This window comes from Aricia agestis, chromosome 19 (assembly GCF_905147365.1).
Source record: "Aricia agestis chromosome 19, ilAriAges1.1, whole genome shotgun sequence".
NCBI lineage: Eukaryota > Metazoa > Arthropoda > Insecta > Lepidoptera > Lycaenidae > Aricia > Aricia agestis.
In genome coordinates this window covers 8,706,606-8,729,665 of record NC_056424.1, presented here as the reverse complement: position 1 = coordinate 8,729,665, position 23,060 = coordinate 8,706,606, and the positions used below count along the sequence as shown (strand labels likewise).

General features: G+C 29.0%; 1 protein-coding gene and 2 long non-coding RNA genes across 3 annotated transcripts in view; all 3 read left to right on the top strand.

Moving 5' to 3' along the window:
• The window catches only part of LOC121736755 (twitchin), a 119,950-nt gene that overhangs the window by 17,417 nt on the left and 79,473 nt on the right, over positions 1 to 23,060 (top strand). The window contains exons 12-41 of the mRNA XM_042128140.1: positions 3,211 to 3,654; positions 3,889 to 3,993; positions 4,095 to 4,202; positions 4,291 to 4,569; positions 4,798 to 4,896; positions 5,018 to 5,116; positions 5,209 to 5,304; positions 5,726 to 5,818; positions 7,767 to 7,856; positions 7,930 to 8,043; positions 8,273 to 8,413; positions 8,564 to 8,680; positions 14,157 to 14,243; positions 14,326 to 14,424; positions 14,497 to 14,589; positions 14,950 to 15,042; positions 15,253 to 15,333; positions 15,409 to 15,519; positions 15,602 to 15,685; positions 15,985 to 16,098; positions 16,317 to 16,382; positions 16,623 to 16,733; positions 16,936 to 17,055; positions 17,442 to 17,555; positions 17,880 to 17,921; positions 18,343 to 18,375; positions 18,759 to 18,791; positions 18,879 to 18,938; positions 19,160 to 19,258; positions 19,585 to 19,638. Of these exons, the coding sequence (XP_041984074.1) occupies positions 3,211 to 3,654; positions 3,889 to 3,993; positions 4,095 to 4,202; positions 4,291 to 4,569; positions 4,798 to 4,896; positions 5,018 to 5,116; positions 5,209 to 5,304; positions 5,726 to 5,818; positions 7,767 to 7,856; positions 7,930 to 8,043; positions 8,273 to 8,413; positions 8,564 to 8,680; positions 14,157 to 14,243; positions 14,326 to 14,424; positions 14,497 to 14,589; positions 14,950 to 15,042; positions 15,253 to 15,333; positions 15,409 to 15,519; positions 15,602 to 15,685; positions 15,985 to 16,098; positions 16,317 to 16,382; positions 16,623 to 16,733; positions 16,936 to 17,055; positions 17,442 to 17,555; positions 17,880 to 17,921; positions 18,343 to 18,375; positions 18,759 to 18,791; positions 18,879 to 18,938; positions 19,160 to 19,258; positions 19,585 to 19,638 (3,279 nt within the window). The remainder of the gene's footprint in view (positions 1 to 3,210; positions 3,655 to 3,888; positions 3,994 to 4,094; positions 4,203 to 4,290; positions 4,570 to 4,797; positions 4,897 to 5,017; positions 5,117 to 5,208; positions 5,305 to 5,725; positions 5,819 to 7,766; positions 7,857 to 7,929; positions 8,044 to 8,272; positions 8,414 to 8,563; positions 8,681 to 14,156; positions 14,244 to 14,325; positions 14,425 to 14,496; positions 14,590 to 14,949; positions 15,043 to 15,252; positions 15,334 to 15,408; positions 15,520 to 15,601; positions 15,686 to 15,984; positions 16,099 to 16,316; positions 16,383 to 16,622; positions 16,734 to 16,935; positions 17,056 to 17,441; positions 17,556 to 17,879; positions 17,922 to 18,342; positions 18,376 to 18,758; positions 18,792 to 18,878; positions 18,939 to 19,159; positions 19,259 to 19,584; positions 19,639 to 23,060) is intronic.
• Positions 10,103 to 10,581, top strand: LOC121736710. The gene is made up of 3 exons (XR_006037060.1): positions 10,103 to 10,186; positions 10,349 to 10,480; positions 10,557 to 10,581. It is a non-coding gene; the product is annotated as an uncharacterized LOC121736710 (long non-coding RNA).
• LOC121736711 lies at positions 11,117 to 11,637 on the top strand. The gene is made up of 3 exons (XR_006037061.1): positions 11,117 to 11,244; positions 11,407 to 11,538; positions 11,613 to 11,637. It is a non-coding gene; the product is annotated as an uncharacterized LOC121736711 (long non-coding RNA).

Sequence of the window (23,060 nt, the reverse complement as noted above, 5' to 3'; positions counted from 1 at the left end):
GTAACTTTTTATTCAAAATATATTATAGTGTACTGTCTAATTGTTGCGGTAGCAGTCATTGACCTTTTTAGTCTAGAAGCTACATGAAAAATGTTCGTACTGTATTCAGTTAACATAAAAATTGACCACTTAGAAAAACACAGAGTAAACAAAATACGATATTGCCTTAATACTACTACTAGCCAAGAAGTTTGGGTGTAAACTTCTTGCTACTAGCAATATCTGACACTCAATTGTCAATCGCTGTTTATATAGAAGATGATGCATGGCATAGATTAAGGATATAGGTAGATGGATTCTTAGCTCGCCAGCGCGTGGCCATTTTATGCTTGTGTGCAATTGCCATAGTGTGCGTGTAGGGATGAGCGTATATCTGCTTGTATATCGATAAAAATATAAAATTAGACTACAGCCATCGACCAATAGTCGACCATAATTTTATGTTATAGATTTTTATCACGTTATAGATTATTAGGACATCAAAAAAAGGAGGTTATCAATTCGACCCGCATAGTTCAAAAGTATATGAAAAATGAAAATACTTTTATATAAATAAAATATTTAAGTATATAATTACACAAATTGTTAAAAATATACATAATATATATATATATATATATATATATATATATATATATATATATACTCCATAAGCAACGAAGGCTTGTCCGGAGTGTAATATCAATAAAATCAACAGTTTTTATAAGAAAAAAACAGAAGAACAAAAATACTTTATTATATTTAATTAGAATTAAACAACAATTTTGTAAAATAATAATTATTATGTATTATCGAAGAAATAAAGACGTTAAAGCATTGGATACTCGTGACGGGACACATAATAATATAATGTGTCCACTGTCCCAACACCAGTGTCCGATCTTTCAGTCAATAAAATATGCCATACATCATAATTCATAACATGTAAGGATCGGACACCGGTGTTAGGACACATTGTATAATATTACACAGTACACACATATTAAAAATTAGAAATTAAATGAAAATGAAAAATATTCAAACATAAGGTTTAATTGAATATGTTCTTAGTCGCAGCTTTTAAAGTAAATATAATATTAACTTCCATATAGGTTCCCAATTGTCATCATCTTCACATTGTCCTCTTCTCTGGGAGCATTTCTTTAACCTAAAAATAATTTGTTTATTAGTATCAATATTCAAAAAGTATTTATTCCATTTTTTGCACATTACAAAATTTGGACATGTCAAGATTTAAATGAAAAAATATGAAATTAGTAATTTTTAAATATGGATTACGGGGAAGGTTGTCTGCTTTATAATTATTGGACTCTGTTTAATGACTGCATTTGTGTATCATGCTACAAAAAATTACATATTGCGATATGAATGCAGTCATGTTCTTCAGATCATTTAAAATGGCATCCATAACTTAAAAAATGTGGGTTGATCCACAATTAGTGACTGCGAGTACATACGAGTATTGAATACTTAAATCCATATTATAAAAATATAGACTTTAGCTAACCTTAGTATGCCTCGAGAATCATACTGAAAACAGTTGACAACAGTCTCCTTAACGGGGGGGTCTCCTGAGGGTGGTAGTGATAAGGGGGATTTTCCTCACTTAAACCATCCCTCCTCACTCCATCTCATCACCAGATTACTCGGTTATAACCTAAACTTAAAAATAATATTATCTTTATTATAGGTCTCTCCGTCAACACCATCATATTGAACTTTTCTTTAGAAGCATTCTAAAAACCTAAAAAAATAGTTGGTTTAGTGACATTAAATATACTACATACTATAAAATATATACATATTATAATATTGTATACGGGGCAATATGCTTTATGTAAGTTTTCCATACTTAACCCATCAAGCCCCAAGCGGAACCCAGGTGCCGCATAACAACTGAATATCTATTGTGTCTGGTATTTATTAAAAAAGAGTAAGCCAGGATAAAATTTCAAAAAGTAAATCTAAGTAACGATTTGAGTACTTACAGGGGGGAGGTGTAAGAGCTGTTGATCATTTTACTCTCCGTTAGAACTTTTTTATTTCAATAAAATCATTGTTTCAAACTCATGTTTGAAATGATAATCCCAATATTGTGATGCCTTCATAAGGGAGTAAGGATTAAAAACTTGCATGAAACTTGCGTCTAAATATTTCTGTTCGTCGTCTATTTTGAAGCATTTTCAAATCCTGAAAAAAAAAACATTTAGTCCATGACAATATTTTTATCGATATAAATTTATACTTTAAGCAAGGTGCATCCCTAAAACACACGTAAAAATTTATGCCATATTTGTAGCCAAATTATTACTTGATGTGACATTTTTATCACTAATGGCATAAACAGCATGATTAAGCGATTATTAAACTTATAAATTTTCTTTTTAACTTACAAAAAATACAGATTGAAGAAACGTTGTTGAAAACTTACGTATGTTATGTTAAATCCACGTGTTTGAGGCATTCCTTGGCCGTTTTTATGGTTTATTATTTAGCGGAACCACAAAACCCAACAAGATTTTGATTTTGATGCATTTAACATTCACTAAACACTTTTATTTGCACTTTTAAAACATGAAATATGCAGACCGACTCCTTTGTTATGTTCTACTCGGTAGGACATAACATTACAGGCTTTTGACGTTTATACACCGATATGAGCTTTCTCTTTCACTCAACTTACTGCATCGTTAGTAAGAAAGAGTAACATTATCAACTGTCAAAATATAAGGCTCCCTTCAATAGTATTATACCTTCATGATGCATGGTATGTTTTTTGACAGAGGATCAATGACCGCTGCCGATCGATTCGCCGGATACACAATAGGAAATAAAACTTTTAGATACCTAACTTTGTACTTTAAATTATTATTATTATCATATAAACACGTAGTAGCAAAAATAAGGATGAGTAAGTATGTGCTTACAGTTCTACAAGCAATGCTGACATTTTCAAACGCATGTCTTAAAATACTGTTCAGTGATTTTGGATCTAAGAACAACTTTAACATAAAAACTCTTATAATATCTTATAACTTAGATAGTGGTACTGTATGCTTGCAGTTTCTTAAACAATAATATAATAACCAGATTTATAATAGTAGTATGGATGATAATGTAAATAATATTTTTAATCTTCAAAAAGTTATAAAATACAATATTCTCTTACTTTATAATTAGTGGTATATTCCTTATATTCAACTTTCATAGGAGGAGGAAGAAGTAAGTATTATCGAAGAAAAGAGGACTTCAACCAGGAGATCTTCGAAAGTACATATTGAAAGCAAAAAGCAAGAAACAGTTGTTGAGTCTCAAAAAACTGAAGAAAAAGTTGAAGCCAAAGCAGAAGCTAAGAAAACTGAAACTAAATCGGAAGCGAAAAAGATGAAAATAGAGGAAGAGAAAAAAGCTGATGTTGAAATAGAAGAGGCTAAGAAAATACTTGAAAAGAAGACTGCTAAGACTGAAGCTGAGAAATTAGCTCTTCTTGAAAAAATCGAGAAGAAAAAGAAAGAGCCTGAGCCTGAAACAAAACTTGAAATTCCTAAACTCAAACCAACAAAACCCAAAGAGGAGCCAAAGCCTAAAGAGGAACCTAAAAAAACTGAAGAAAAGAAAGTCGTCAAAAAGAAGGTTGTGAAAAAGAAGGAGGAGGTAAGTGTACATTTCTAAACATATCGATATTAAATGTGTCGCTTTAAAATATGAATATCAAAATATGTAAAAATCATTTACGTCGATATAAGTTATTTCAGTGTTGGCAAATTAACACCATTTGCATTTACGCCAATTATTCGATGTTAATAATAATATTATCTATGTATAAATGTTATGTTTGGTGTGTGTTGTGTTAACTAGTATTATGTGTTAAAATGTATTTCAATGTAGGAAGTCGAGTTCATCGATGATTACGAGAGACCTGTTTTGGAGAAATACGAAAAGATTTCACCTACACCCCTTGAAAAAAGGCAAAGGGTGGATGACACTCCCAAGGTAAATACTCTACATATTACACTCTACACATAATACATTTGAATTTATACGCGTAAAAGCCTTAAAAGTAAGCATACTAAATAGAAATTGTATAAACTTAGCCACATCGCGGGTCAATTGCTGAAAGTGTCAAGAGTCAAGATGATGAAAGCGACGACTCCTCGATTGCAGTTACATCCAGGAGACAATCCAAAGTCGATAAAGAGCAGGTATATAAAATTAATGTTGCGAAATCAAACAAATAATATAATATTTCTAAGGTTTTGTTAATTTTCTGACAAATTATACTTAAATCAGGTTGAAGAAACAACACGTAGACTGAGTATTAAGAAGGGAATTCCAAAGCCTGAAGAACCTGAGGAGGAAGTAACTAAGCCAAAACTATCAAAGGTCCCTGAGAAACCTTCAGAGCAAAACTTGGAACAACCACAGTCAGCTAAGAGTGACAGACCTATAAGAAAGCCTGAAGAGCAAAAAGATTATGTAGACGATTACGAAACACCAGAGCTTGAAAAATATGATAAAATAACTCCGACACCCACCGACAGAACTAAAAAACAAAACGGAGTCAAAGAGGTATTACAAATCGCTTTCATTTCACGTAGAAAACACGAGTGTGATTTACCCTCAATTAATATAAATTTCAAATTATTTTTTTAATCAAACTTAAATAATTTTTAATAACTAGTTTCAAATATTTTTTTATCAAACTAAATAATATATATTTAATAATTATTATTAATTTATTTATTAATAATTTTGAGTCATAAAAGTTTATTTAGATTTGTTTTTGAATTTCATTAGGAGTCACCTGAATTTGTTGACGATTATGAAAAACCAACACTTGAAAAGTACGAGAAAATTACTACTACTAAAGATAAACGACGAGCGAGTGATACAAAGGTAGAATAATAATTAAATAATTAATACGCAATATAATTATGATATACACGTGATAACTTTTTAATAACATTAGTAAAATATATTTTTTAATATTGAACATTAAACGATTTGTTTTTATTAGGACGAGACAGACATTTTAAAAGGTAAAATTAAACCTAAGTCAATGGAGGAGGAACCCGAAATGCCAAAACTCCGTAAAGTCTCTGTTCCAAAAGAGAAGGTAATATTTACCCATTATTGCGTATGTTGTTATATCAAATAAAGTGATTTCAAGAATAAAAAATAAAACAATTTAAATTTTATTTAACATAGGATGAAGAAAAGAAACCAGAAGAGAAACCAAAAACTAAAACTGTTAAGACTGATGGAGCAAAGGCTAAAAAACGTCCGTCTCTTAAAGAGAAAGAGGTACACTTACAAACATTTTGCGACTGCACTAAATTATTGAGTGACAATAAATCTATAGTCTATCTATGCATATTGCATAATGTGCATTTTTTATTTAAGTTTTTTTTACATTATATTTCAATACACAATGCACGATTCTATACACTCATTTATACTTACTTTGAACCCTATAACACGAAGGTAAGTAAACCTATGCTAAAGCTTTCGCTGTGTGTGGTCGACTACTTTTTTAAATCACGTTTCGTTTTATTTTATTACACTATCTCTTAAACAGCACTGAACACTATTTATTATTTTACACTTTCTTCTTAAAATGTTACACTTTTTCACGTTTGCCTCTTTTACTATTTCCTTTATCTTATAGCAAGATTTCACTTGCTTGGTTGACTTGAAAATAACTTAAAAGAAATATTATTTTAAGGTTAAAGAGGAAGAATTTATTGATGATTACGAGAGACCTGTTCTCGAAAAATATGAAAGAATCACGCCAACGCCTTTAGAGAAAAAATCAAAGGTATTATCGCTTTTCCAGATGAATTTGTTGGTATTTAAACAAACGAGTATCACAACCGAAAACATAAATTAAAAGGGCATTGGGTAACTTTGTATGGACCTATGGCGTCATTTTTTTTCCAGCGGCCAGGGATTAAACCAATACTATTTTGTAGCACTACATTAGAGAAACATATATTAGTAATAAAAATTGTTCTAAGTAATATCGGAGCTGAGCTACGATTATTTTAGTATATTTATTTTTGCACCTTATGTTCACAATATCAATAGTAATTAACGGTACTTTATGGAGCTATCCTCAACAAACAGGCGTAGAAAGGGTATATTAATCTGTTGGATATATATTTCTCACTAACTATTGCCCACGACTTCGTCCGCGTCATATATGAATAATTTTTCATACATATTTTCACACTGGGTTTAACTCTCGTCCAGCTAAAATATAGCCAGACTTGAGACTATATTTCATTAAACAGTAGTTTTCAAAGGGCCGGATGCAATATTAGGCAATCATAATAATTATTGTTCTTGTGTATTAATGTGTTGTGGGTAAAATGACTCTAGGGTGTTGTTCCCATAATATTATAATGTCGATTAGTTCCACTATTTAGCGAATTTTGCAGTATACAAAGTATGACGCCCGACGCCACCAGCTTTCGGCAGAATTTTCAGTCCAGCTTTTAATCTACTTCCCGGCTCATTATAGAATTGTACAGCTGCAGGAATGTTTTATAGAATACTAGGTGTCCCGGTGAGCTTCGTGTCACTTTAAAACCTTCCCTGGACTTCTACGAATATATTTTACGACTAAAATCAGCCCTACACATTTCGAAAGTAACACATTTGAAAATCCATTTTTATAATATAAGAAGATTAACTATGTACTTACACAAAAAATATAAAAAAATCAAGAAATCTTTAAGAAATTCGAGAAAAAATGGATTTGCATTTTTTTGCAAAAGCAAAATAAATAGATAAAAATCTCATTGTATGTTAAATGATTAAGTTATTCTCTAAAATGTACGAATAACTAAAATTAAAAATAAATGATGAAATGAATAATTAATTTTTCTTGTATATATCTACAGGTTGTAACATAAGTGATAATACTTTAGTTAGGGTAAGTATTTAATATTGTGTCCCTTGTATAGAGCTCACTCTGTTTTTTTTTTTTTTTGTGATTTGCATTTTTTTTTTTTTTGGGTCGGGAAATCGGCTCTACCCACTAAAACCCGACCGTGTTCCTTTCTGCATGGGCAAGCGCCCTTGCGTAAAGAGTTTCCCCATACGAAAGTGAAAAAAAATATGTTCTCTTTCAGCGCTACTACTTTTACAGTAAACTACATTATAGATAACATTTTAAACTTTCGCGTTGCATTATAATTAAACTTTTTAATCGGGACTTAACGCGACTTATTTAAGTAGCGTTAAGTCCCGTTAAAACTACATTATACACGGGACTCATACACAGTACACACCCTAAAGTATTATCACTTAGTATTGTTATACCCTGTATACAAATATTATGAAGCTGAAGTGTTTGTGTGTTTGAAAGTGCTAATCTCAGGAACTGCTTGTTCGATTTGAAAAAATCTTTTTGTGTTGGATAGCCTATTTATCGAGGAAGGCTTTAAGCTAATAAATAACGCCGTTTTTTTTTGTATTTTCCTGAATATTCAGGTTATGATTGAATTTACGTTTAGTTGAAAATACGAACTTAAAATACCTAATATCTCGGCTCCGATATAGTATAGCCCAATAAACTTTACTCCCCTTGATATGTTCTTTCATAATATGCCGGTTTGGTGAGTGGCCGCGAGATTTGAAAATGACGCCAATATTACCCAAACCCCTTTCTATCTTGACAATAATACTGAATTTTTAAAAGTAAATGTCAGATTAATAGATTTGTTTCTTTTATGGTTAAATTGAATTACATGTTAATTCAGGATGAAAGATATGAAGAAATATCTTCAACGGCCACTGAGAAACGACCGTCACTTAAAGACCAACCAGATTCTGTGAGAGACGAACCAGAGGTACGATAGCATCAAAATGATTTTTAGGAAAATTTATTTGGGTGACTCGTAATAATATTTATATTATCTTTAGCCAATGGATGTGGACGAAGTTGATATAACTGAGAATAAAGTTGGAGGCAAACCACAAAAACAACCTGAAGATGATGATACATTTACACACAAACAAACCACAGAAACACGCACGGTTAGTATACACCTTAGTGGTATACACACTCGATTCAACGCTATTGTCTTATTGAAAAAATACACACTATTAAAATATACTTTAACTGTGTTCCACTTCCAAAATATTCTTGTTGTTTGCAATGAGTTTGAAGCTGAACTCTAAATTAAGTTATTTATTATATTATTCTTGTAAATTTTATATTTTATATTATTAAAAAGAATAAAGACGTTAAAATTTAATAAAATAGGTCGAGGAAAGGCGTAGGTCTAGCTTAAGGAAAAATGTTTTGGAACCTGAAAATGACGATGATACTAAAGTATCTAAAACAACAATAAGAAGATATAGTCATCAAACAGAAGAGGAGAAACCGTCAAAATTGAGTGAAAAGGTAAAATTAAACTATTTTAGTCATTGCCTTAGCCTCTTAAACTAAATAAAATGCAATATGTAAGAAATTAACTTCTTTTATCCATTGCAAACGGTTTTCTTAATTTTCTCAATAAATAATGTGCAGCAATATTATTATTACTCTTTGCAGGATAGTAATGACAATTTACAAAATGATGAAAATTGCCTTGTTGACACTCCATTAAGAAACAAAGTAACTGATAAAAGATTTCTTCTACCAGCAAACCAAGTTAGTCAGGATAGAGAGGTATAATATTGCGTATAAAACAACAAGTTATCAAAATAAATATTTTCAAACTGTCCCATGTTAGTCTAAGATTTTGAGACTAGTAAATGTAAAAAAAAATATTATTAAAAATATTCTACACAATATCATAGCGTCTCATGATTCTTAATGTCTAATTTTGGAGCCTGTTAAAAAATATGTACTTATTGAAGATAACGATATGTTACAGAATTCTCATGAGTTTAATGATAATAACGTTTACGCTGGCGAAAATCATAATAATATAAAGAATCAAACACAACCTAGTATTTGTGGTACCAACAATTTTTCACTTCAATCAAATCATACTAGCGTAGACTCACTAGAGAGTAAAAAGGTATTTTTCTGTTACTTCTATGATTCTTAGTAAAAACGTTTGATATTTGTTTTTAAATGTATACAGTTTTTACAAGATTCTTTTAATTATATTGTATGAGAATACTAAACGTAATAGCAATATAACACAAAAGAATGGGATAAATAGCACATCACAATCCGAAATTAATAATGGAAGTACTTATCTCACAAACAAAAATGTATGGGTACAGTGTTTCTTAGCTGCTTTAGTGTTCGATTTATTTTTATTTAAATATCTTAATTGATCATTTTCATAATATTGCGTTACAGGAATCTGATACATTAGGTAATTTTAGTAGTGATATAGAGTCTGATAAAAATAATTGTTGTTCATCAAAATATGAATCTCGTTTCGATGATACAAAGGTATTTTAATTTTTAAGTAAGGATAATATAATAAATGTAAAATATCATCAAAACTATTATAACGAGTTTGTTACGTTGCAGAAATCTACAGAACTTGATATTAAAAATAATTCAGATGATAATCATAACAAAATAAAATACGATGATTCTTCTCGATATCCAACTAATAATAATAATTTAAATACTACAAACGATGATGAAAGAAAATCTATAAACAGTGATGAACGTGATAACATAAAGGTAAAATTTAAAAAAAAATCAAAATATTACGAGACAACTTTTTTGTAACAAATAAATAATTACAGGTACAGCGTTTTTAGCTGCTTTAGTGTGCTATTTCTTTTTATTTTAAATAGTTTCTTCAGTCTTGTTCATATTTTAAGCATGTTGCATTACAGGAATCTCCTAATTCAAACAATAAAAACGAAAGTTTTAAAACAGACACATTAGATAATTCTAATAGTGATATAGAATCTGATAAAAATAATCATGGTTCATCAAAAAATGACTCTCGTTTTGATGATACAAAGGTATTTTATAATTTATAAGTACATAATAAATGTAAATTATCGCCAAAACTATTATAACGAGTTTATTGCGTTGCAGAACTCTACAGAACTTGATATTAAAAATAATTCAGATGAAAATCATCACAAAATAAAATACGATGATTCTTCTCGATATCCAACTAATAATAATAATTTAAATACTACAAACGATGATGAAAGAAAATCTATATACAGTGATGAACTTGATAGCATAAAGGTAAAATTAAACAATTGTTTTCAAAATATTATGAGACATAACTTTTTTATAATAAATAAATAATTACGGGTACAGTGTTTTTAGCTGTTTTAGTGTGCTATTTCTTTCTATTTTAAATATTTTATTCAGTCTTGTTCATAATAGTAGCATGTTGCATTACAGGAATCTCCTAATTCAAACAATAAAAACGAAAGTTTTAAAACAGACACATTAGATAATTCTAATAGTGATATAGAATCTGATAAAAATAATCATGGTTCATCAAAAAATGACTCTCGTTTTGATGATACAAAGGTATTTTATAATTTTTAAGTACATAATAAATGTAAATTATCGCCAAAAATGTTATAACGAGTTTATTGCGTTGCAGAACTCTACAGAACTTGATATTAAAAATAATTCAGATGAAAATCATCACAAAATAAAATACGATGATTCTTCTCGATATCCAACTAATAATAATAATTTAAATACTACAAACGATGATGAAAGAAAATCTATATACAGTGATGAACTTGATAGCATAAAGGTAAAATTAAGCAATTGTTTTCAAAATATTACGAGACATAACTTTTTTATAATAAATTAATAATTACGGGTACAGTGTTTTTAGCTGTTTTAGTGTGCTATTTCTTTCTATTTTAAATATTTTATTCAGTCTTGTTCATAATAGTAGCATGTTGCATTACAGGAATCTCCTAATTCAAACAATAAAAACAAAAGTTTTAAAACAGATACATTAGGTAATTCTAATAGTGATATAGAATCTGATAAAAATAATCATGGTTCATCAAAAAATGACTCTCGTTTCGATGATACAAAGGTATTTTATAAATTTTAAGTACATAATAAATGTAAATTATCACTAAAACTATTATAACGAGTATATTGCATTGCAGGACTCTACAGAACTTGATTATAAAAATAATTCAGATGATAATCATAACAAAATTAAATACGATGATTCTTCTCGATATCCAACTAATAATAATAATTTAAATACTACAAACGATGATGAAAGAAAATCTATATACAGTGATGAACTTGATAGCATAAAGGTAAAATTAAACAATTGTTTTCAAAATATTACGAGACATAACTTTTTTATAATAAATAAATAATTACGGGTACAGTGTTTTTAGCTGTTTTAGTGTGCTATTTCTTTCTATTTTAAATATTTTATTCAGTCTTGTTCATAATAGTAGCATGTTGCATTACAGGAATCTCCTAATTCAAACAATAAAAACAAAAGTTTTGAAACAGATACATTAGGTAATTCTAATAGTGATATAGAATCTGATAAAAATAATCGTGGTTCATCAAAAAATGACTCTCGTTTCGATGATACAAAGGTATTTTAATTTTTGAGTACATAATAAATTTAAATTATCACCAAAACTATTATAACGAGTTTATTACGTTGCAGAAATCTACAGAACTTGATATTAAAAATAATTCAGATGAAAATCATAACAAAATAAAATACGATGATTCTTCGCGATATCCAACTAATAATAATAATTTAAATACTACAAACGATGATGGCAGAAAAACTATTTACAGTGATGAACTTGACAGTATAAAGGTAAAATTAAACGAATTTTTTCAAAATATTATGAGACATAACTTTTTTGTAACAAATTAATAATTACGGGTACAGTCTTTTAGCTGCTTTAGTGTGCAAATTCTTTTTATTTTAAATATTTTATTCAGTCATGTTCATAATATTAGCATGTTGCCTTACAGGACTCTCCTAATTTAAACAATAAAAACAAAAGTTTTAAAACAGATACTTTAGGTAATTCAAATAGTGATATAGAATCTAATAAAAATAATCGTGGTTCATCAAAAAATGAATCTCGTTTCGATGACATAAAGGTATTTTAATTTTTAAGTACATAATAAATGTAAATTATCACCAAAACTATTATAACGAGTTTATTACGTTGCAGAAATCTACAGAACTTGATATTAAAAATAATTCAGATGATAAACATAAGAAAATAAAATACTTAGATTCTTCTCAATATCCAACTAATAATAATAATTTAAATACTACAAACGCTGATGAAAGAAAATCTATAAACAGTGATGACCTTGATAGTATAAAGGTAAAATTAAACAAATTCATTCAAAATATTATGAGACATAACTTTTTGTTGTTTTACAAATTAGCTGTTTAGTTCAGAACATTGATGAGCTGTAAGTAATGAAATGATAATAACTGTATTCCAAAATTTCCTTATAGGCTGCTTCTGAAATCAACAAAAGTAGTACTGAAGAAACATTTACAAGTAATTCATCGTACGGTTCATCGTATAATAAAAAAATGTTTCGGAGGTCCCTTTCATCAACTCATAGCTCTACTAGTTTAATGGTAATAATATTATGCTTTGTTAGATTTTGATTGTGTTTGAACAAATGTTTGTAAAAGCAGCACGAGACATGCGCTTTTTAAAATCTGTTCGATTTGTATTAATTGTATAAAATAATAGGTATCATTTGAGAGCAGTGAGGGTTCAGAGCTTGATTTCTCCGAAAGCACTTCATCTAAAGAGGATAGTATAACTAGTGCTAAAAAGGTATGTTAGGCGAAAATGATTATATTGTTGTTACAGATTTTTATTAGAACACAGTCATTTTGTTAACCACATTCGAGACTGTTTAAAAATTCGAGACTGTGTAAAAAAAAATATTTTTTGCTAAATTTCTGCACACCAAAGTTATACTGTACTGTATTATTTATTGTTATTATTGTAGAATACTTCTGAACTTAATGACGAAAACGATAGCGTAGATGATAATAAAGAGGAAAAACGCAAAACTATGACCTCGTCTTCAACAGTAGACTGTTTTGACAGCACAAAGGTTACATATTTGAAAATTTTTGTATTTTGCAAAGCATTTCGGGACGTGCTTTTGTGAATAAGTGTTTTACAATTTACAGCTTTAAAGAATATGATAATATTCTGAATAATAATATATCAAAATTATAGGTGTCTGCTGCACAGGTCAGTTATACTGAAGAAAGTCTTCTGTTGAATGAGTCGCGTAAAAGCAGTATTATAAATAATAAGAAATCTATTTCTTCAATTAATAGCTTTAGTAGTGTAAAGGTACGTTTTTGTTTAAGATTAAATTATTTAATAAATTCATTTAAATTTCATTCAAATAACAACAAAATGTTTGTTCGTTTTATACATATTTTAGGTATCATCAGAGCATATTGATATTTTAAATTTAGGAACTACCTTAGGAAAGGACACTCTAGCTACAAATAATCAGGTAGAAATTTTATATTACAATGTGACTATGATGATAAAACATAAATCATTGTTTTATACACTAATAGTCTTTATTTGACAATTTCTAATGTTAGGTAACATCATACTTATGTAATACTTTATTGTAATAACAACCATAAGTCGTAAAACGAGTGATGAAATTATTTTAAAAACATAATGGGACATGTCTGTTATAAAAGACGATAATGAATACGGTACTCATATTAGGTACTAATATTTTATAGGTGTCTCCAGAAAGTAACAAAAGTTTTGAATATGACAAAGATACCTCATATCAAGAGGAAATTACTCATAGTAAGGTATAGGATCTATTGTGATTTAATATTTAAAGCACTTACAAATGAAATACTATCGTTAATTAATAAAAAAACAATATATAATTATAATCTAAACTACTATGAATTTTGTAGGGGTCCTATAATAAAAATCATAATAATGAACCTTTAATGGAATCAGATTCAAAAGGACATTATTTAAATCACATGAATGGCAAAGAGTACAATAAAAATTTTCCAGCGTCTAATCAAAATAGTATTGATAATGAAGAGGTACCAATTCGAACATTTTTAGATTTGCTTATTAAAAGCAATACGAAAAAAATCTTTTTAAAATAAACACATTTTGAAGTTTTGCCAACAATTTTTATGCTTACGAAATAATTATAGGTCTCTCCTGAAGATGTCAGTGGTCCGAATCGCGATAAGACGAAAACTCCTCTATCCAAAGACGATACAATACCTACCACTAAGGAGGTACAAAATTGTTTTGCACATATTTTGTTAATTATAAAATATTTTTCTAAATTAATAATAATCTAACTCGTGGTTTCATTAGGATGAGGCTGATAAAGTAACGGATAAAAATAAACTTCAGCCGCAAGGGGAAGAGCCGAAAATGCCATCTCTTAGGAAAACGTCAGTGATCGCTGATAAGGTATTTTCGTGTAAATTATTTTTGAAAAGATACCAACAATTTAGCACATATTTAAATGTAAAACTTGTTTAGGAACAAGAAGATTCACCTGAAAAACCTAAAAAGAAAACACTCACACCAGACGCAACTAAAACAAAGAAACGCCCATCGCTCAAGAATAAAGAGGTACATAAACATTCACATTACATTTTTATATACTACTAATTCAAAACAAACGAACAACAGATCACAAATCACAACACATTTTTTATATTTTATTTATTCATTTTATGATTTTTGACATGGTAAGTATGGAAAAGCTTTGCTCTGCTTTTATATCAATGTATTGTGTTTCTATTTTATTCCTTTTAGGTGCAGTATCGACAGCATTTTAATAGATTTTTCATCTGATTGGTTCTACTCTTTCAATACAAATTAATATACTCACTCTATTTTCTTATTAAGTTTTACAGTCACAACTTAAAAAGGTTTTCGACTACTACTAACACTTTACAACAAAACTCTAACCTTAGTATTACTTTGAAGGTTAAGGAGGAAGAGTTTATCGATGACTATGAGAGACCTGTACTTGAAAAGTATGAGAAAATTTCTCCTACACCCCTTGAGAAAAAGAGAAAGGTATATAAAATATACTGACCACAAAAACTGCTTCCTTAAAAATGCTTCTTATTTTCTGCTTTACTAATTAATATTATTATTTGCTGAAAGTAGACGATTGCAAATAATAAAAATATAAAAATTAAACATTCATAAATCATAAGCAATGTGTTATAGCTTACTTTTTTAGTATAATTTAATATTAATATTTTTATGAAACAATTTATATAGGATAGCAAAAAAGATGATGATATCGAATCTTCTGCGACATTTAAGAAAAGACCGTCACTTAAGGACAAGGACAAACCAGAGGTATGTCAAAGTACCTATTTCACAGGATTAAATTTGATGATTACAAATTATTTTCAAACGTTTTTTTGTTCTTAGCCAATGGATGTGGATGAAAATGTCAGTCTATCTAAGCCTAAAACTGCGGGTAAACCTGAACCTGAACCAGTTAGTCTTACACAAAAACAACCATCAGAAATCAAACTTACGGTCAGTATACACATTTCATACATTACAGTTTTAAAACAACTTGATATTTTTACAAAAATCTAATTACATTAAACATTAATAGGAGGGTGAGGCGGAAGCCCAACTTAAGGTTAAAAAGCCTGAAATAGTTGAGGAAGCTACAGTTAAACGCCCGACTGCTATGCAGGTATTTTTCATTTTCATGATAAAATTGATATTTTGTCTTAAATTAAATGTAATTGGATTACCATTTCTGATTTTCAGTTACAAATAATTTTGAATCAAAATTTAATGATTTTTTAAAAATTATTTTTGTCAATATGAGCACGTCCTAAAGCTTACATTATTCTTTTGCACAAACACTGCTCACGCCGATGTGTTTTATTACACATTATTATTTTCACTCCATATTTTACAATCCACTCTTGCTATCTCACAATTTCTAGAGCTTCTTATCTATACTTTTATTATTAATCACTATACTAGCCTGAGGAAACTGAAGAATCTGTGAGTCTTACCAAGCCCAGAACTAAAACGAGCACAACCGCACCCGAAGAAGCATCCCTTAAAAAGAAAATTGTTAAGAAAAAGAAACCTACGGTACTTGCTTTTACTATTTTTTAATTATCTCAGCTATTGAAAATATTTACATTTGTGGTACACAATTTTTAAAAATCATACTTGTATACCGTATTTGTTTTTTTTTAAGTAACATATTTGTATAATAAGATAAATATTGATAAAATATTACTAAATTTAACACCGAATTTTTTTCCAAATTTCTTGTAAATATAAAATTAATCATAACAAATTTATAGGAGGGATCAGAAGCGGCAGAGCTTAAAATTAAGAAACCTGCTGTCGCTAGTAAAGACGATGATGAGGTATTCAACAGACATAGTCATGTAAAAATATGTTTTCAGTGGTTTTTAGTAGATGTATTATTCGTAGAAGATAATATTGTACATATTGCTGAGATAATTATAAAATAACTAATTTTTTTTCAATATAACTACACTGGTTTTCTATTCCGCTGCACAATCGCACTAACTGCTCATACGCCCTAACATTAGGCTTCAAAAATTTTATAAGCCTTGTGAATTTAGCTTATGTTGATTGTTTAGGCAACGCTGATAATAGAAGGAAAAAAGTTGGTACTACCTAAACTAAACAGAACTGTAAGGAGGGTGGAACAAGCCCAAGTAACAGAAACAGAAAATAAAACCGAAATAGGGGTAATGATACAATGGTTTTCACAACATCGTGACGTCCACTTTCTATGATCTCTCTCACTTTTCTTCTATTCCGAAACTTTTCTTGTCACTCTCTTATTTTTCATATTTCGATGATTTCTATATGTTTCTTCTTTGTTATTATTTTATTTACATAATATTTAAAGTATACTCATAAATGTTCTAACTTATTTTACTCCTGTAGGCACCAGAAAAGTTAAAAAAATTCACATTCGAAATACCAGAACTAAAGAAAGTAAATACGCAGAAAGTGACTTTAAAGAAAGACGCCGGTAAACTTACCGATAAGGATATTAAGACAGGGGTAACATTTTTAAACATATGACAAGTGTACACTCGTGACGTCCGTTTTGTTTTCACATTACATGTTTTCATTTCTCACTACTTACTTTATTCACTTAAAAAAATATGTTACTTGTTCTCTACAATAATATTTTATGTTCCTACACCGATACGATTTTACTGTACATACACTATATTTTTATATTTCTTAGTCCCTCTTATTTCTCTACTTTGTGACGTCGGGAATTGCTAGTCGAAATCGCAAGTCGCATGCTGCTTTACTTGTATTTTTTTACAGAGTTTTAACTCGTTGTTTTGCTTGTTCTAACGAGCAAGGAAGAAAAACAAGGTATTTATGCAATATCCTTGTACTGTTATTCCAGTAATTAACTTGAATTTAATTTTTAGCTCGAATTGGACTTCGTTGATGACTATGAAAGGCCAGTGTTGGAAAAATATGAAAAGATATCACCGACACCATTGACAAAAGAAAAGAAGGAAAAAGAAAAAGTGGCTGCCAAGGTAAACATTATTTTAAAATAAATTTTATTGAGGCAATTCAGATTTCCAATTTTAGAAAGAGGTATCTTTTTGTTTTATACAAAAAAAGTAAATTATGTTTTATGCTTTTTTGAGGGTAATATTATATAAATATGATTCTTGACATAGCTCTATTACTCAATAGAGATGTAATAATTTTAACTTATTATTATGTTATGAGCCATATTAGCTACTCGTATAATACAAAAAACTTATAAAATCCCGTTTTGACGTCTTGTAAGTTGTTTGTTAGAACATAAAAGTCAGTTACACAAGTTGATTATTAAATCTAATAACCTCTAACAGGTGGAAGTTGTTGCTAAACAAGCACAGCGACTCGAAGTAAAGGTATAAAAAACCGAAATGCACTTTATTTATACTTTATGACCCTTGTGTGACCCAAACAATGTAATATTATGTTTGTGTTGTATGTGGCTATCCTTTCCGTTTATAATTCAGTTTTAGGATTTTCATATTCATCAAAGTATCGAGCATGGTTTTTGAGTAAGCGTCGGTAATCAATTGATTAATTTTCTAGGCGACAAATTGAGAATTAAAAAATGCGAGAAATATCATATATATAAGGAAAAGTTCGATGTATTATAAGGAATTCATGTTTTATTAACCTCAGAACCTATATAATAAATATTTTTCCGTTTTAACCTCAAATGTTATGTCTGTATTATACGATTGTGTTTTCATTTATTGTTGATACCTGCTAATATTGAAATATAGTAAGTATGTTCTAATAATCATCTATGTGTTTTAGACGGAAAGCAGAAGGACGTCGGTTCAGAGCGAGGTGAGGGAATTAAAATTATTCCACCAGTCTCTGCTATCTATTTTTCTTCTTCTTCTTAATCTTTCTTCTTGCTTAATCACAATTAATTCTTCCTGTATATACAGCTGTCAGCCATACTCTATTTTTTTCTCTTTTTCTTATTGCTACTTCTTTAACTCTTTATATTTCAAACACTTGCTGTGTTGTTTCTTTTGAGAATCGTAGCTGCTTCATTATTCTTGAGAAACAATATTTTATCACCAGCCACGCTTAAAAACAAAAGTATGAAATACCTTTAGGTGACATTGTTTTCACAAGGAACTGGTATAACTATCATTGTTCAGTGTTTAATAATTTGTATAAAGTGTGTTCATTTGTGTTAATTGTTTTCACTTTTTGCTTAGACTAGCAGCAGAAGAACTTCAGTACAGAGTGAGGTTAGTGAAGAATTTTATTGTTGTAAATAAAATTATGTATACCGTACATATTATTTCAAATGTAATAATATGGATTTTTATAAACAGGCTCAAGAAACAACGATTGATAGCAGACGCAGCTCTATCGTAGAAAACAAAGCTCTGAAGGTGAGATCTACAGTAATTATAAGTAATTACTTAATTTTGAAATATAGTTTGTATTCTAGCATAAGAGGTAGAATACAAACTATTTATATTTCAAAAAATGTGTTCAAATTTTTTAACATGACTGCGACGCTTACTTTTAATTTATTAATTAGTACATCAAATTAAAAATGAAGTGTAGAAAATAGTATATAATCGATTAACAAGAGAAATTTATTGTTCAGATTACGAAAGAGACTACAGACAGCAGGAAATCTTCAGTGTCCTCAATTGGGGAAAAGGAAGAGGCAACAACAGCCGTCCTAAAGAAAACAGGCCTGAAGGTAGGATCTACTTTCTTTTAAATTATTTTACCTTATGTATTAAGGAATAAAATATAAAACGATCTGGTATTTCACAAACCCTAGTGTAGATTTTTTAATTTTTATATTTTATTTATCCTATACAAATACTAGTTTTGAGGTTTTGTTTTGAGTAGAATAAATTAGTTTTTGCTTTGGCAAATGAAAAGGCTTTATGCAAATCAAAACATTTATAAATGTTTGTGAATGGTGTTCATCCTAAGCAACCTTGCAAATTCATGTAAGGGAATAAAGACTGAAATCTATTTTAGAAATTCCTAGCTTACCCCTCAACTTATGATTTCTAGCCCATGCCCAAAAAGGAACCTGAAAAGATGGAATTAGAACAAGTAAAACTAAAGGTGAGATCGCTTGAGCCTAAATTGCATGGCAACATCCATGGTCTTTGTATATGTCCAGTGCTTACTGCTTTGCAAATTATGTCCTCGTAAATATGTAATTGTGATGTACTATCTGATGTGTATTCGTTAAAATGTTATGTTATGTTAAATATAATGGTAAAAATATTACTTGGTAATTTTTGTAATTAGGGTGAAAACAAAAATGCTATAGATGAAGAAATAACAGAAGAAAACATTCGTGAAGGACGACCTACGGAGGTAATAAAACTGAATGTTAAATTTCAAAATGTACTAATTTCACTTTTATCGATATTCAGCACTGTTTAAAGTAACTTTTAGTAGCAAAACATAGTATTTAATATTAAAACATTAGTTTTTTAAATTCCTTACACAAGATGCACTTAAAAAGGAAAGCAACCTGTTGTGAGCCTAAAGCGTTGTTGTATCAAAATATAATATGACATAAAAATAATGAAGTAAACTTTAAAATTTTCAGTTTTTACCTAAATTAAGTCTTAGTAAGAGATTTTATGTGATAGAACTGTATTTAATTAAACAATTTTGAAACTCAAATTTTTCATTATATTAGGTATATTGTTTAAAATCTGTGACTTTTGACAAAAATTTAAGGTTTACTTCTACTTCTTGTGAATTATATTTTAATGCCTATCTCTTGTTATTTAAGTATTATTAAGATACAATAAGTTAAGTCACGATAAGGGAGATCGCAGACGACAAACTTTTTGTGCGATCGAGTCTGCGGCGCCCATACAGTCGGCATGGCCGCACCATGGCATCTCCCTAAGAATTTCCGCACTCACTAATTTTTGATGAAAGTTTTATATAATAATTAAAACACCTAGCACCATGTTGCTTTGGTTTATATTTTCATATTGTAAGCATTTTTTATGGACCGACAGGAAAATGGTAATAATGCCTTGCGACACAGCAATGAAAACGGGCATATTAATCAATCAGGAGACAAAGATCGTAATTCAGACATTAATGTAAGCGTTAAGGTAATAAAAATATCTTCAAAGTACTTATAACTATGACCTCTTTCAACATTTTCTAGGCACTTTCTTTTTTCTTTTCAAGAATATTCCTTTAAATTTCCTTGAGGGAAATCTCTCTTATACATTTTCTAGTTGTTAGATGGTTTTAATGTTTTCTAGATAACTCCTAATCATATAATAAGGCCTTGACCTAATGTATCCCTATATTTATTTGGTATTGTACTCTTAGGCTAGGCACTTTGTGAATTATTTTCTTATTTCTTTGTTTTTTTTCACGTGTAAATTGTTTTGTCTCTTCACGTAATACCATAATGGTTTTTATTTTTCTATTAAACTTTTTTTGCTTTATTTAATCAGGGTAATAATGGTGAGGTATATTATAATAAAGACGATAATAAGAATTCATTTGAAAAGGAAACGGATAAGTATCGCGAAAACTCAGGCCCTCCTGATAGTAAAGAGGTAAATTATTTTCTGTTTCCATATTTTTTTTTCATTTCTTCTTAAATAGTTTTCCTTTTTTTTCGTTTCTTCGGAATTTAGCATCCTTATCATTTTGTTTAGATATTTAACTATGATCTCTTTAAACATTTTCTAGGCACTTTCTTTTTTCTTTTCAAGAATATTCCTTTAAATTTCCTTAAGGGAAAATTCTCTTTTTAATTTTCTAATTGTTAGGTGGTTTTAATATTTTATAGTTTACTCCTTATTATATCAAAGCCTTGACCTAATGTGCCCCTATATTTATTTGGTATTGTACTTTTAGGCTAGGCACTTTGTGAATTATTTTCTTATTTCTTTGTTTTTTTTTTTTTCGTCTAAACTGTTTTGTCTCTTCACGTAATACCATGATGGTTTTTATTTTTCCATTAAAATATTTTTGTTTTATTTAATCAGGGTAATGGTGAGGTATATTATAATAAAGACGATAATAAGAATTCTTTTGGAAAGGAAACAGATAGGTATCGCGAAAACTCAGACCCTCCTGATAGTAAAGAGGTAAATTATTTTCTGTTTCAATTTTTTTATTTCTTCTTAAAAAGTTTTCTTCTGGATTTCCATAGCATCCTTATCATTTTGTTTAAATATCTTTAAAATATTATTTTAAACGACTTCAAAATAGGACCGACTTCGACACGTATGTATGTAAAATTTCCAGAATTGCCCAGTTTTCGTACATAATAATAATATAATGATGAACAAATGTGCCAAATTTCAAAAGTATATGCATGTATGTTTTTATGTTTGTCGTATATGTTCGTAAACTGCAGGCCCGATTTAGGTGTTTCTTTTTTGTTGTACTAGGTATTGTTCAACTTAGGGAATACTGCAAGTTACATCAAAATCGGTGCAGTAGTTTTTGAGACACAGAATTTTAATTCTTTATTACGATTTTGAAGTCGGTTTTATCTTTTTAGAATATTATTATTATATACAGGATCAACGTAATAAGTTAAATTTCCCATTTCCACTTTTAATTTCTTCTAATTTCTCAAATTGTTTTTCTTTATTCCAGTCTCTTCTAGATTTTACATCCTTTTATTTTCTCAAATATTTTAAATTTAATGTATTTCCCTACGCAGGACAAACGTGATAAGTTGAATTTAAATTATGAAAATGGATCTTTAAATTCTCAAGCTGATTCAACCTTAGGTCCATATACAAAAATTGAGGTAATCACAATACTTATTACTTGCATAAGTATCCCAATTTTTAGGGTGATACATTATTTCTTTACTTTATAAATAAGTATTTTTTCATTTTAACATTCATAACGATTTCATCGTTTTAAATTATTTTCTAAAGAATTATTGTTTTTCTATCTTTATTTCAATGTTTTTATTTAGGATCAATATAAAAGGCAGGATAGTAAAAACAGAGATAATGAGTCTACAAATATAGCGCATAACAACATTTTGAAATTAGATCCAGATGGAAAAGGCCAGGTAATTTTGATTTGATGGTGTTGAAATAATATATTGTAAATGTAGGCCCGATTTCGATGCAACCTTCCTGTAATGTTTTTCCCATACTAATAAACATGTTTAGTATTATTGAAAGTTCGTTACTAATTTTATGACAGACAACGATATAAAGTCTACTTGTCCAATCAGTATTTAAATGAATTTATATTTAATATCAAGGGAGTGAATCTTTCATAAATTTCTATGTTATTTGAAAATTATTTAAAATAATTTTATTAATGTTGGACAGGATTCGCTATTCCCTGATGAGAAAAATGATGGTCGGAATAAAACAGGGAATGAATTAATAGATAGCACAGGGTCTAATGTGAATCTTGAGGTAATTACTTTTGTAGGGTCTGTTTCTATTTCTTTAATTTCATAAAAATGTACTAGTGGTTGTTAATTCATTTCACTTTTTTTCATAAAGTTCCAATAACCA